This window comes from Sinohyriopsis cumingii, chromosome 12 (genome assembly GCF_028554795.1).
Source record: "Sinohyriopsis cumingii isolate HCF-2022 chromosome 12, ASM2855479v2, whole genome shotgun sequence".
NCBI classification, from domain to species: domain Eukaryota; kingdom Metazoa; phylum Mollusca; class Bivalvia; order Unionida; family Unionidae; genus Sinohyriopsis; species Sinohyriopsis cumingii.
The window spans coordinates 8,561,410-8,576,922 of NC_142972.1; the positions used below are offsets into that span (position 1 = coordinate 8,561,410).

Consider the following 15,513-nt stretch of genomic DNA (forward strand, 5'->3'; position numbering starts at 1 on the left):
AGAAATCAACAGTTTGAGAGAAGTCATTCTAGATTATTAGAAACCATGGAAGACTGTTATCCCTCTTTACAAAGTGGAGAAACTTTGGAGACGGAATGTGAGGAGATCGTGGAAGAAGGATCCCAAGACAAAGACGAAGAAGTTGTCATGATGAAGTCAAGATGGCCAGAACAAGAAGCCCATTTAGTCTCCTGTTTTGCCAAACACTTGGTCGACAAAATGACGGAATTGATCAAGAAAAATTGCTATGGATGTCAAAACGATCATCCCAGTCAAATTCAACACGATAAATGCCTGATGTTAAGTCAAGAAGAAAAATTGGACGAGTATCTGGACGAAGCTTGGAGTCTCATCTCAAACAAAGACGTGTTGCACCAGTGGTATAAAGACTTGCGTGAGCATTCTTGTCCACCATTAACCACTCAAGAGATCCATCGTATCGAAGCTCTCCTGAATCAGAGTGAGGAAACAGAACGAATAACCGTTTATTCGTCAGACATTTTCAAGCAAAAAGTCAGGATCGAATTGACGACTTATTATTACCTGTGAAGAAGAAAAAACACAAATCAATGGATACCTGGGAACTTTATTACCTTTTGAACCACAGTTCGTATACGTCTTCTTGGAATCCTGTCGTCTGTGCTAAAGATGAACTCCCTCATCGCAAACCTAAAGACCATCAAGCTTACGTGATCAACACGGACGACAGTCATCTCCCAGGAACCCACTGGGTAGCAGTCTACTTTCCTCAAGAAGGCTGTGTGGAATATTTTGATTCGTACGGATTGCCCCCTTTGGAAGACGATATCATCGACTTTATGAGAAGAAATGCTCAAACCACCCGATTCAATAATGTGAAATTACAAGGCACAGATTCCTTGGTGTGTGGACAGTACTGTGTGTATTTTCTGCATCATCGCAGCCTGGGCTATTCCTTAGAACATTTAGTGACTCATTTCGATCCTCGTTCTTCTGCTAGAAACGATGTGAAAGTAGATCGATGGTTTTGTGACCATTATGCTTATCTTTTGTCTCAAGCTAGGAAACGTAGTGTCCATCAATGGCCTAATGATTTCCAACAGTGGAAATCACAATTTCATTCACAACGTTGTCAGCCCTGTTTAAAGTAGATTGTTAATTGAGAAAAAAATGTTAGTGATTTGAAAAAATATGGTTTGATGTTATAGTGTTGGATTATTGTTAAAAATGTTAGAGTTGTTGTTTAGTGTTAAGTGATTTTTGAATAAAAAATGTTGTGTTTTGAAAAAATGCTTTTGTCTTTTGTTTAGCTATAAGAATGTTGAATTGATGCTCTTTCATTTCTTACTATCCCTCTCATGACAATCACTGAACGTTGCGAATCGAAAATCGTGTGGGGGATGTTTTCCTTCACGTCCGCGCTTTCACTATAATAACCGGGGTTGTTTCCAGTCTAGCCATCCATTGTCGACTCATCCTCCTAAGAAGATGTGCTCCAAACTAGCTAAGCTAAACGAAGCCTACGTGAATTTGCATAGGGTCAGACACAGTCTGATACCGAAGCCAGAAGAAATAGAGAATGTGAGAATGTTAAAAATCACTGAAGACCTGATAGAAGAGCTCTTCAGAGAAGAAGTGAACAGGGAAAAAGAAGAATGGACGGAGAAGTACAGACTTCAGAGACAGCAGCAACAGCAGCAACAACAGCAACAGCAGCAACAACCTGAAGCTGACAGAGGCTTTGTCGATTGTCGTATCGACACCAAAGAGTTCTTCTTCTCTTTCCGAAGAAGCAGACCTATCGCCAGAAAGTCTATCCTCAGAGGACATCGCATTCTTAGAAACTAAAAAAGAATGCCATAGCAAACAAAAAAACAGCCCTTTTCAGGGCTACCCCAATACTCTAGAAAAGAAGTAACGATCGATTTGCCAATGTGTGTGTAGGTAGAGTAGTGTGAAAATAAACACTAACTCTTTATTGATAGTGAAAGTGTATGTGTTGGTGTGTTAGTGTTTGTAAGAGCTCAAGTAAGTTGGTGTGGATAGTAGATTAAAATGATATCTTTTCTTAGTGTTTGAGGTGTATATTTGGAGTTAGATTGAATTGCTTTGCGTATGTGGATAGTCTATTGAAGTGATTTATAAAAAATTTTAAAATAGTGATGGGTAGCATAAAAAGTGAGTGAGTGTTTCTTTTAGGTCCGCGCGTTGTTGTTTTTTTTGGTCATGATCTAGGTAAGATGAATTTTATGTTATTAGGGGGATGTTTTCCTTCACGTCCGCGCTTTCAGTATAAATTGAAACTCGTTCGGCAGTCCAGCTACCCTTGTTGATTGATCAACACCAAAAAATGAACACGAGACTTGAGAAACTGTTGGAGCTTCATGTGCATCTGGAATATGCCAGGCGCATATTAAATGAACTGGCCGCGGAAGCCATTGTCGAGGAGGGAAGGATAAGAGAGGAGGAAAGAAGAAACAAAGAAGAGGAGGAGAGAAGATATAAAGAAGAAGAAGAAAGAAGATATAAAGAGGAAAGAAGAAACAAAGAAGAGGAGGAGGAAAAGGAGAGAAGAAATTTCAAAATCCCAGAGAGCGAAAATTGGGATTCTGAAGCGACATATCCTGTCTCTGCTCTCTCCCCCCAAAAGGTAAAAAGTAACTGGGGGATAAGATGTGTATGTGGCGCCAGGCCTGGAAGGTGCCACCATTAACCAGGTGTCCATGAAGTTCCAAACAAAACAGCCCTTTTCAGGGCTACCCAATACTCTAGAAAAGAAATAACGATCGATTTGCCAATGTGTGTAGGTAGAGTAGTGTGAAAATAAACACTAACTCTTTATTAATAGTGGGAGTGTATGTGATTGTGTGTTTGTGTTAGTAACTAATAAAGTAAGTTTGTGTGAATAGTAGATTATGGGTTTCTTTATTGTTTCTTAGCGTATGTGGAGAGTATAGTTTGGGTTATATTATATGAAATGAGAAAAGTGGGGATGTTTTCCTTCACGTTCGCGCGTTGTTGGGTCATGATCTAGGTAAGATTGATTTTATGTTTTTTAGGTGGATGTTTTCCATCACGTCCGCGCTTTCACTATAATAACCCACAGTGTTCGTTGTTCAAACCATTCTGCAAAGAATAAAAAGAAGATGGCGTCAAACCAAATCGACAAAATTCAAACCTTGCAAGACGTTTTAGACAACTTAGGAATAATGGAACAGATGCTATTAAGACTGGTTGAAGACCATTATTCCTATAGTCCCCATCGTGTGAAGATGGAAATTAATAACTTAAGGAAAGCAAAGGACAAGATTAGTGGTGTCATGAAAGAGATCAAGGAGGAGAAGGAGGATGAAGAGGAAAGAATAAGAATACGCAAATGGAACGAAAAGATTGAAAAAGAAGAAGAAAATGAAAAGAGGAAGAAAGAAGAGGAGGAAGAGAAGAAGAAAGAAGAGGAGGAGAAGAAAAAAAAGAAAGAGAAGAAGAGTGTAGGAGATAAAATAAGAACTTGGTGGAGGAAAAGAAGAAATTAGAAGAAGAAGAAGAAGAAGAAGAAAACCCAAAGGCCCTTTTCAGGGCCAGCCATATTTCTCGAAAAGAGATAGTCTTTGAGTTGCCTACCCCTTTTTTTATTTTATTTTTTTTTTAAAAAAAAAATAGAGACCCTCCCTGTTTCAATTTTACATAGACCCTATACAGTCCCAAGGGTTTATGTCCATGTTAAATTTACATAGACCCTATATTGTCCCAGGGTTTTTGGCCATGTTAATTCCCATAGACCCTATATGTTCCCACGATTTTTCTCCATGTTAAATTTACATAGACCCTATATGTTCCCAAGGGGGTCTGTAATGATAAATCCCATAGACCCTATAAGATCCCCATTAACTACTTATATATATATATATATATATATATATATATATATATATATATATATATATATATATATACTGAAGTCTTTCATATCCGGTGACCTGTTATTTGTAATTAAATCGTTGTTGTAATAATAATAATGAGTGATACTGCACTAGCTATGGAATCTCATACAGCTAAACAAGCCCAAATGAGGCAATTAAGAAATATATCCCCGTCCGTGATTCTGTCAAACAGCAGTTACAACAGCGTCAGAAACCTCAAGTGGAATTTAGAGAAGGTACAGAGCAGTTATTTAAACCAGCCACGAAAGCTACTAAAGGTCCTCTTCCGTCACTGAAACAAGCCGCTAAAGCAACTGGAAAAATAGCCGAAAGAACCATAAAAAATCCCAAAAGATTCTCCATGAACTTCCAGCTGAAACAGCTGCTGCTCAGCCATAATTAAAGCCAGAAATACTGCAAAAAATTGAGGGTATTGATCAAGCCCGTGCTGTAAATGGTGATGTAAGGGAGCTTGTCGCACCAGAACCTGTTACAAAACTACCTACCCAACTTACCGAAGTTTTTTTTTAAAACTTCGCGATAACTCCAGAGCGATTGCTGCAGAGGGATATTCAGCTCGTAGTACATTTTTAGGACCAGAGATCACTGATATTCAAAAAACTGGACTCGTTTTATGTTTCGAAAGTTCCATGGTCTACGTCAAATCAGCGATAAATATAAGGATGAATTTTAACAATTTGAGAAACAAGCCAAAGAAGCTAAGAAAGCGCAATTATCTGGAGATATGTTATGGCCCGAAAAAATCACAATTCAGACCACCTCATATTGATGATGATGAAGATGAAGCAACCGGAAGTGGCCTTCCCACTTGCGATGTCCAACCACATCGTCTTGGTGACAAAACAAACCTCTCCGGTGATTCAGGATGAACTCTGTCCTAATAGCGTCCTCGCTGATGTTCATCGACTAGAAATTTAGATTGGTGGAAAGCGAACCGGCAATAATTCCCAAGAAATCATCAATGAATAAGCCGCTATTTGTCAGCGTTTATTTACTGGTGGCGTCGTGAACAGCGTGTTTATCAGGCACTGATCGATTAAATTACCGACGATCACTTCAGCGATTGATCAATTGGACCGGTTATAACAAAATAACATGATTATACACAATATCCAACGCGGACCTTGAAAACGTCAGGGTGATAAATTCACGATTACCGGTATATAGCGCGATCTACGGAGATGGGCTCAGCGATGTTATTCAAGGTTCGTTCAGAGGGATAGCCCCAAACGCTATTCCGATCGCAAAACAATTAGGATGAAAGCCATCGAAGTTATTCGTGATATGGGTATTGGCACTGTTGGTGATGTTGCTGGTAAAGCATTCACAGCGATCAACGACAGACTCGCACAATTAGTACGACGAAAATCACAACCGATAAAACTGCCAGGCACCGAAGTGATGCCAGCAAGTGTCAGTAAAATAATAAATCAAGTTGCAAATGGACAATTGAAAGAATTAGCTGGAGTGCCGTCACTGACAAACCAGCAAGCCTCCCAGAGAGAAAAAATATAAACCCAAGTCTGATAGTGGGATGTGGCCTGGCTCGACGGTCATTTTAAACAAATAATATAATAAAATGTTCAAGTGTGTTTCTGACCCCGCATTCGACATGAACGCGTCAGTCCTCAAAGATGAATCGGTACGTAATTATTTGTATTATTCTTATGATGCACGTGTACCTGGCGCACGCGAACGAATCAAGTCAAAGATACAAGTAGATATTTCTTGACCTCCAAGGTATTTATTGAGATCGAAGGTCCACTTCTGAAAGCAGATGATGCAGCCTATGGGATTGGTGATCGAGCTGATTTTGTTAACAACGGTGTTATGGCGCTGTTTAACAGTGCGCGAAGGATACAACTGATCTTCCCGAGAACCGTAACGTGACAATGAACGCCTGTGGAACTGAAGTCGCATCGATGAATGAAAATTTCAGCTTATGGTTCGCAGCACGTCGATCGATGTTAAACGGCGATGACGAATTTTCATGTGTTATTCCACTATCACATATCTTTGAATTTTGCACAAATGTTAGAAAAGCTAACGACAACGATACAATCTGGCCTCCCGATACCGTTTATGCTGGTAAGGTCAGACTGACAAAACATTCGTTATGGATGACAACAATGATACCATCACTCGTTGAAGAACATCTGCTCTCTTTCATGGAGGGAGGCGACAAATCAATATTGTCGTGGCTGATGATGACCATAGACAGTATTCAAAGTTTACACGGTAGATAGCATCAGCGCAGGGAGATTCAGTACCATGACACATATTCATAGCGCTTCAGGATAACACCCGAGTCAATTTACAGACGCGAAACCCAATGGTGTTTGATACACTTGGAGTTAGCGAAGTTTCTATAGAAATAAACTGACATCAAGAACCAACCGAAGACGTGATGCTGAATTTTGAGAACGTTCTGCGATCCATGGTGGTGATATTGCTGCGATACTCGGGAAATTAACAGGAACGAAATGGGCTAAGTACCCAGGGGAAAAACGTCTTTCGGGATATAATTATTGTGGTCTTAGAACCCAACTTGATATCAGACTTGACGAAAAAAATCAACCCAAACCAGGTGAATTTCCAGTAAATACGATTGATCAAACGTGCAATATACATGATCTCGCGTATAAAAATAAAGATCTGCAGCAACGACATATCGCTGACTTCAAGTAGATTCACACGTTGAAGTCTATAAAAAAAAATATACTGGTTGATAAGATCGGCGATGAGTGGTAAGTAAGCCGTAGGAGCCGGCAATTAATTGTCCAACAATGAATAATAATGGAGTCGACTTATTATAATCCAAGAGGGCACTGGAAAGGTATAGCAGCGATTAGCAAACTCGCCGATGCAGCAGGTGTCATACGTGCTGTTTCCGCAGATTAGTTGTCACAACAGGCCACGTCCCAAAACGATTTGATGTCAGCACACTCAACGAAGTTCATGAGACAGATATTTTGTTTTTACCACATGACATCATTGACACATAATGTAAACGGCACACATACAAATACGCGTTGACTGTAGTCGCCGTTGCAAGTACATACAAAGAAGCGGAACCGCTATCAAGTAAAACAGCAGCTAAGGTGTCAGCCGCGTTGAGCGAATTTATTCACGTGGTGGCCTGCGATGGCCACAGTTGTTACAGGTTAATCCTGCTAACTATTTTTTCGGTGTAGTAACATCGCTGATACAACAACATAACGATAAAATCAGACGCGGACACAACCGCGTTACAACGTGATCAGGCAATCGTAGAACGATTTAATCCAACACTTGCTGAGCGATTGTTTGGACATCAGTACGCCCAAGAATTAATGAACAAGGACATATCTTGTTAATGGGTTGTGAGAATACCTCACGTGATAACGGCGTTAAACAACGAAGTCACGCGCTCGATTCTGTCCAGGGTAGATTGTCGTACGTCATTAGGAAAATACTGCCACAACATTATTGTGTTACAGCAGGCGCAATGATTATTTTGTCCTTGTTTCAGCGTCATGATAAATTCAACATCAAGAACAAACTGGCGCTGTTTGTTATGTCTTCTTTACCCTCCCTTGCTGCTGCTATACACACTAGAGACTGGACGGAGGTGGTGTTCAAACTATTATGTAATACACTAAAATGGTGGTTTATAACTGCCCGCATAGCCTTTGTTTAAACTGCCCAAATAATAATCTGACCTCAGCTCCAACCATGACCGTTTACCATTTGTACACACCATATGAAACGGGCATGCAATTCTAACACAATGGGCTAACATACTGCTGTATGCAAACAGATCACAGCTATTTCAGCCAGTAAAGTAATACATGAAATGGTAATTTATACCTGACCTCTTAGCCTTGTTTAAACTGCCCAAATAATAGTTTACCTCAGCTCCAACCATGACTATTTTCCGTTTATACACGCCATGTGAAATGAGTATGCAATCTGAACATAATGGGCTCACCCACTGCTGTATCCAAATGCATCACACTAGCTATTATCAGTAAAGTAATACATGGAACGGTAAAATGTTTATCTGACCTTTCAGTCTCTGCTTAAACTACCCAAAGGTTATTTTACATTAGCCTCTATTCAAACTGCCCAAATATTAGTTCTACATTAGCCTCTATTTAAACTACCCAATTTTTTTTTTACATTAGTCTCTATTTAAACTGCGCAAACGTTACTTTTACATTAGCTCCAAACACGACTATTTACAATGTAAACAATACGCATACATAGATGAAACGATATCGCACAGACTAAACGAATTAACGGTAAAAATATGAACTCGCGAAATGGAAACATATTAGGGCAGGCCATCAGCCATTGTTCTCCTTTCCAAAATGTATTTACCTAGTAACTATGAAATATTTGCTGAATGAAATACATTTCTCGTCGTTGTTCTGTATCAACTGTACCTATTTCTCTAAATAATTGTTTACCAATGTTTTAATGAACAGATGACAGTAATAACCAAACAAGTTATAAATGGACCTTTCCGGTGGCCTAGTGGTTAGAGCGTCCGCCTCGGATGCGGGAGGTCGTGGGTTCGATCCCCGTCCGAGTCATACCAAAGACTTTAAAAAATAGTACTAACAGCTTCCTCGCTTGGCGCTCAGCATTACGAGGATAGTGTTAGGACTGGTTGGCCTGGTGTCAGGATAATGTGACTGGGTGGGACATCACGCTGCGTGTCTGCGACATGATGCCCCATTTCTTGACATCACTATAAACTGCCACACTGCAGACAACGTAGCGATATGACAAAAAAATTGTTAAAGATACGTTAAAAATCTGAATAACACACACACACACACACACACACACACGCATACACACATACAACTTTTTTTATTCAGTATAAATGAACAATGGTATGTATCTTATAGTTTAAAACTCAAACTGCTTCTCTATGTGCGGGACCTTTATACTTGCACGTGATGTGATCGTGGTATATTATTTTGGTTTCAGTATCTTCAAATCATATTTAGATATTGTACTGTTTTGAACTTTTACTCAGCGCATTGTAAAATACGTGAATACAATCTACGTCTCTGAAACCTATTGGGTTTCACCTCATGTGAATTGATTTGAGGTATAACAAAAAGACATAACGACAAATCTTCCTTTCTCTATTTGATCTCTTTGTATCAGTCATATATTACACTTAATATAATATATATAAAAACTGTAATTTGATGTCATCTAAGAACCCGTATGAGCATTTTAAAATGGTTCCACAGCAGAAAACGAAACATCCACCTTCTTTTTTTCTTCACATTATTACAAGGTTTCTTTGTTTTTAACTCGTTCTGGCAAATCTGTGTAGGAGCGTAGCATGAGCAGTTGATACCTATTTTAACTCGTTCTGGCAAATCTGTGTAGGAGGGTTGCATGAGCAGTTGATGCCTATCTATAGGCAATATTAAATAGTTAACCACGTGATACATCCATCTGGTACCTTCGCGTATTACCCGTCCAAATGTGGTATGTACAATGTGGTATGTACAATGTGTACAATGTGGTATGTACAATGTGGCATGTACAATGCATAATAAACCTTCAATGACGATAATACTTTTGCCTTAATTTTATAACCTTAGAGCTGTTTTTTAGTGGTAAACATTTCTAAACTCAACTTGTTCACCATCTTAAATTGTCCTATTCATAATTCTTAAGTCGTTACCGACATTACGCCCATACATTTTTAACGAAAATAATACGAGTCTAATTGTTATGATTGTGTTTAAAGTAGGTTTATTCATGTCTTAATTCATGTCAACTTTGAGAACGTATTAAGGTAAAATAAAAATTCACAGTTGTTTTGGTGTTTATTCGGGTTTATTTCACTAGAATTATTTCTGTATATTTTTACTATTAATAAATTACGCTGCGCACAAAAGTTATTTTAATAATAATAATAATAATAATAATAATAATAATAATAATAAATTACATTTTCTCATAACTTTGACAAAAGCGGTGCTACAGTAACCGGGAGCTTTTTTCCCGCAATAGGAAAGTCTATCCCAGTCACGTATGTTGCCTTTCGTAAGGCGAGTTTACCCTCTCGCTGTTTGACACATTCATGACGTGTGTGTGTGTGTGTGTGTGTGTGTGTGTGTGTGTGTGTGTGTGTGTGCGTGCAGTTTCTTTGATATTATTCCTTTCATTAATTTTTCAATGGTGTGTGAGTCATTTAAATACCTATTTTTGTTAAATATATTTAAAGCATACGGGCAATTTTTAAAACTTCTATTATACAAAGAAATACGTTATGTTTCATTGACCGATTCGTTGTTTGTATGCTTTTTAATGCTTGAGTCAAGATGTCTTCAGAGCGGTACTCCAGTCCTCACACTTATTAGAAAATAAGACACGACCGATACATCTTTTGGGTCCTCCTTATAGGATTAACCGTTTACAAAATCAAGCATTCGCCTACAATGTAATTTCCCTGTCTTCATTCATTTCTTGAAAACGGAGGGTAACCTCTCCATTTTGATTTGTGTTTCTCAGAAATAAAACTAATTTCGTGACAAGTATAAACTGCCATAATCGAGGTTTAACATTTAAATAACTCTAAAAAAATATTTTAAAAACACATGCAGATTATTTATAACCCAATGACAACGTCCCTAGCTCATTACCCTGGTCTATACAGAAAACGACAGAGTAAATGGAGACTAGAAAATGTCAGTACGTATATGCAGGCGAGCATAAAAATGTCAGGAACATGGCGTCCTTTGGGTGCATGGTCTCCACTGTATGTCACAATTTCGCTCAATTACTGCCAATGTCTCGGCAGTCCTGACATTGCCAGTATGTGATAGAAACACAAATTGAACCTACTCCATTCCTTCTAAACTCAAAACTTCGTGGCTTTTTTGTCTGAATACGAATTATACATATGAAGACATCCTCTACTAAGTAACATTTGTAACTGAGAACTCAAATGGCTAAGGCTGGGACATATATTTTGTCTCGATGGATGAGAAAAAAGTGAAATATTAGCGCCCTGAGCTGTTCTCGCCTTGGTTATCCACAATAGACCAGTCTTATCACGTATTTGAATTAACTGACTTTAGTTTCCTTTGCTTGCCTGTCAGAAATGACGTATGCAAATGATGTCTGTACCGTAATAAGGCACGCTAATACTATGTAATTCTAAGTTTGCTTGATGTACATGAACTATGAGAGTAGAAACTCATTTTGAAAGTTTTCATTGACCAGAAGCTGACGATTTATCTGACCTCACAAAAATTCGCCTTCGATTTTGTCATCTATTCCGCTGATTATTTTCAAGATAACATTCTTTACTTGTACAGAAAGAGGATATCTAAACATTCTTTACTCGTACAAAAAGAGGATATCTAAACATTCTTTACTTGTACAAAAAGAGGATATCTAAACAATAACTAATCGTACTTTTAATCAAATACATGAAACTCGGTAAAATAGCAAATCGTACAGACGCGTAAAAAACTTTTAATCAAATGCATGAAACTCGGTAAAATAGCAAATCGTACAGACGCGTAAAAAACTTTTAATCAAATGCATGAAACTCGGTAAAATAGCTTATCGTACAGACACGTAAAACCTGTGTATCATGTGCATGAAATTCGGTAAAATAGCAAATCGTACAGACGCGTAAAAAACTTTTAATCAAATGCATGAAACTCGGTAAAATAGCAAATCGTACAGACGCGTAAAAACTTTTAATCAAATGCATGAAACTCGGTAAAATAGCAAATCGTACAGACGCGTAAAAAACTTTTAATCAAATGCATGAAACTCGGTAAAATAGCAAATTGTACAGGCACATAAAAACCTTTTAATCAAATGCATGAAACTCGGTAAAATAGCTTATGGTACAGACACGTAAAACCTGTGTATCATGTGCATGAAACTCGGTAAAATATCAAATCGTACTGGCACATAAAAAACTTTTAATCAAATGTATCAAACTCGGTAAAATAGCTTATCGTACAGACGCATAAAAACTTTTAATCAAAATGCATGACACTCGGTAAAATAGCTTATGGTACAGACACGTAAAACCTGTGTATCATGTGCATGAAACTCGGTAAAATATCAAATCGTACTAGCACATAAAAAACTTTTAATCAAATGTATCAAACTCGGTAAAATAGCTTATCGTATAGACACGTAAAACCTGTGTATCATGTGCATGAAACTCGGTAAAATAGCAAATCGTACAGACGCGTAAAAACTTTTAATCAAATGCATGAAACTCGGTAAAATAGCAAATCGTACAGACGCGTAAAAACGTTGTATCAACTGCATGAAACTCAGCTACATCAAAAAAATAATAATGCGCTGATGAGATATTTATATTTTCCCATTTTCAGCAACGTTGTCACAACAAGACATAACATGATATCAACTCTAAATAATAATCGTCTTCAAACTCAAGGATACACACATATTTTTATAGAAAAACAGCATCTCAAAAATAAACTACCCGATGTCTTTAAGTACAACACTGTCTCTTTCTTTCACTATAAATTTCAATATTCACCTGTAGTTGTACGAAGATCACCAGTGTGTGAATGAAGGCCCATAAAATCTCACAAGCTTTTGTCATCTAAATGTAACATATATGTCGGCAATATTAGATAGATAAAAAGATGGAGTAAAAAGAACGAAAATAGATTAAAGATAAAATACAATAAATAAAGAAATGATATAAAGAAAACAATTAAGTAAAGAATACAAAAATTAATTAATTCATTAATTAAGTCATTAATTAATAAAATTGATCTGCACTTACGTAAGGTGGGTGGAATAAGCGGACACATGGGAAGCATTGATGTCGGTGTTTCTAAAGTTGTGTTTCGCATTAAAACATTGCTGTTATTCTGTGTCTGAACGTAAGAGAAGACCAGAGAGTACACGGCAGTGTTCGTCCGTTCATACATTACCATATTCACCAATAATTGAATAGATATCAAAGATATCATCACTAGCAGCAAACCTCTTCCGAGTAATCCCTGGTTACAAATTCCAATTTGCGTCATTTTGACTCAGGACTCGAAGAACCCTGCACCGTGAATGGCACTATACGATCAACAGAGTGGGAAAGCCCGCTGTCTGTGCATACCACCTGTCAAACACGAAACAGAGACAAGTAGTTAAAAGAATGATGTTTAAATACATTCATATGAGAGTTACAAACGACGATTTGACTTTGATGTATGAAAAACTTTAAGCCAAAAAAGTATACTCAGCAATATTGAACTTCAGTGCATATTTCACTCCTATGATATAACATTCAGCTTTCAACACTTGAATAACATCGTCTGACAGCTCTGTGAGATTAGTGTGTGTGAACCGTCGTGACCGACAATTCTTTTTCTTTATCATGACCTGGAAGAAAGCAGACATCCATAAACGTTCTTCCTTTTCATTTATGTACACTTATCCTACAAAATGCATCCAATGTCATAGGTCAATTGTGACTTTGGACCGTTTCTTCTGATAATAAAGCAACACAAAAAGCCACCCACCACCATCGCATTATGAGCAAATCTGGTATAAGTTCTGACAAATTAAGAACTGCTTTAAGTAATTGATGGGCGACTGAGAAGAATACTTCTAATAAATCAATCCATGTGTAAAAGACCGTGATGACAACTTGTCAAGATTCACTCTGTCCGATAAGCTCTTCTGTGAGCTGCCCTCCAGCTGTGGGCAGCCCTCCAGCACTAATATATACCCCACATAAAGATACCTTTAGAATAAGAACAAATTTGGAATCGTAATCTTTATGGAAAATCAGAGCTGTACATATTGTGTGACGCAACTGCAGCATCGTTGTTACTCATTTATAAAGACGCCTTAATGTCCGTATTGTCCTTAATGCCCACGGACAAAAATAAACAGTCTAAAGTGAGTAGTAAGTAGGGATACATTACGTACAATGGAAATTAGCATTACAGAGACCCCTGGGTCAGATTACGTACAATGGAAATTTAACATGGCGAAAAATCGTGGGTCAGATTACGTACAAGGAGAATTAACATGGGAATAAATCGTGGGTCACTTTACGTACAAGGGGAATTTAACATGGGGAATAGAGTTTGGGCTTGTTTAGGGACAAGGGGAATTGAATATGGGATTGTCTTTTTTGTTTTTTTTTAATTTTTTAAATTTAAATTTAAATTTAAATTTAAAAAAAGGGGTAGGAAATTGAAAAGTCATTCTCTTTTCGAGAAATATGCGTGGCCCTGAAAAGGGCCTTTGGTTTTTCTTCTTCTTCTAATTTCTTCTTTTTCTCAACCAATTTCTTATTTTCTCTCCTACACTCTTTCTCTTCTTTTCTTTCTTTTTTTCTCCTCCTCTTCTTTCTTCTTCTCTTCCTCCTCTTCTTTCTTCCTCTTCTCATTTTCTTCTTCTTTTTCAATTTTTTCATTCCATTTTCTTATTCTTATCCTTTCCTCTTCATCCTCCTTCTCCTCCTTTATTTCTTTCATGACACCACTTATTATGTCCTTTACTTTTCTTACGTTATTAATTTCCATCTTTACACGATGGGGGCTATAGGAATAGTGGTCTTCATTGAGTCTTACTAACATCTGCTCCATCATTCTTAAATTGTCTAAAACCTCTTGTAATTTTTCCATTTTGTCCAGTTGGTTCGAAGCCATCTTCTTTGTAGAATGGTTTGAACGACGAATACTGTGGGTTCTTATACGAAAAGCGCGGACGTGAAGGAAAACATCCCTTAAAACATAAAATTAATCTTTCCTAGATCATGACCCAACAACGCGCGGACGTGAAGGAAAACATCCCCTACTTTCTCATTTCTTATAATAAAACCCAAACTATACTCTTCACATACGCTAAGAAACAATAAACAAACCCATAATCTACTATTCACACAAACTTACGTGAGCAGTTACAAACACAAACACAAACACACATACACTCACACTATTAATAAAGAGTTAGTGTTTATATTCACACTACTCTACCTACACACATTGGCAAATTGATAGTTATTTCTTTACTTGAGTATTGGGTAGCCCTGAAAAGGGCTGTTTTTTTTTTTGAACTTCATGGACACCTGGTTAATGGTGGCACCTTCCAGGCCTGGCGCCACATACACATCTTGTCCCCCAGTTACTTTTTACCTTTTGGGGGGAGAGAGCAGAGGCAGGATATGTGGCTTCAGAATCCCAATTTTCGCTCTCTGGGATTCTGAAATTTCTTCTTCTTCTCTCCTTTTCCTCCTCCTCTTCTTTGTATTTTCTCTCCTCCTCTTCTTTGTTTCTTCTTTCCTCCTCCTCTCTCATCCTTCCGTCTTCCACAATGGCTTCCGCGGCCAGTTCATTCAACAGGCGCCTGGCATATTCCAGATGCACATGAAGTTCCAACAGTTTCGCCAGTCTCGTGTTCATTTTTGGTGTTGATCAGTCAACAAGGGTAGTTGGACTGCCGAACGAGTTTCAATTTATACTGAAAGCGCGGACGTGAAGGAAAGCATCCCCTAAAAAGATAAAATTGATCTTACCTAGATCATGACCAAACAACGCGCGGACCTAAAAGAAACACTCACTCA

General features: G+C 37.9%; 1 protein-coding gene and 1 non-coding gene across 4 annotated transcripts in view; one reads left to right on the top strand and one right to left on the bottom strand.

The window, feature by feature from the left end:
* The window catches only part of LOC149785977 (beta-1,4-N-acetylgalactosaminyltransferase bre-4-like), a 123,931-nt gene that overhangs the window by 62,905 nt on the left and 45,513 nt on the right, over positions 1-15,513 (bottom strand). For 2 of the 3 annotated variants that reach the window (XM_089976237.1, XM_089976239.1), the window contains one exon: positions 12,724-13,056. In XM_089976237.1, coding sequence (XP_089832363.1) covers positions 12,724-12,970 — 247 coding nt within the window. In that variant the 5' untranslated portion in view covers positions 12,971-13,056. Of the gene's footprint in view, positions 1-12,723; positions 13,057-13,176; positions 13,267-15,513 lie in introns of those variants that run through there. The other variant, XM_089976238.1, reaches the window with a different exon arrangement.
* Trnap-cgg (transfer RNA proline (anticodon CGG)) lies at positions 8,421-8,497 on the top strand. The gene has a single exon. It is a non-coding gene; the product is annotated as a tRNA-Pro (tRNA).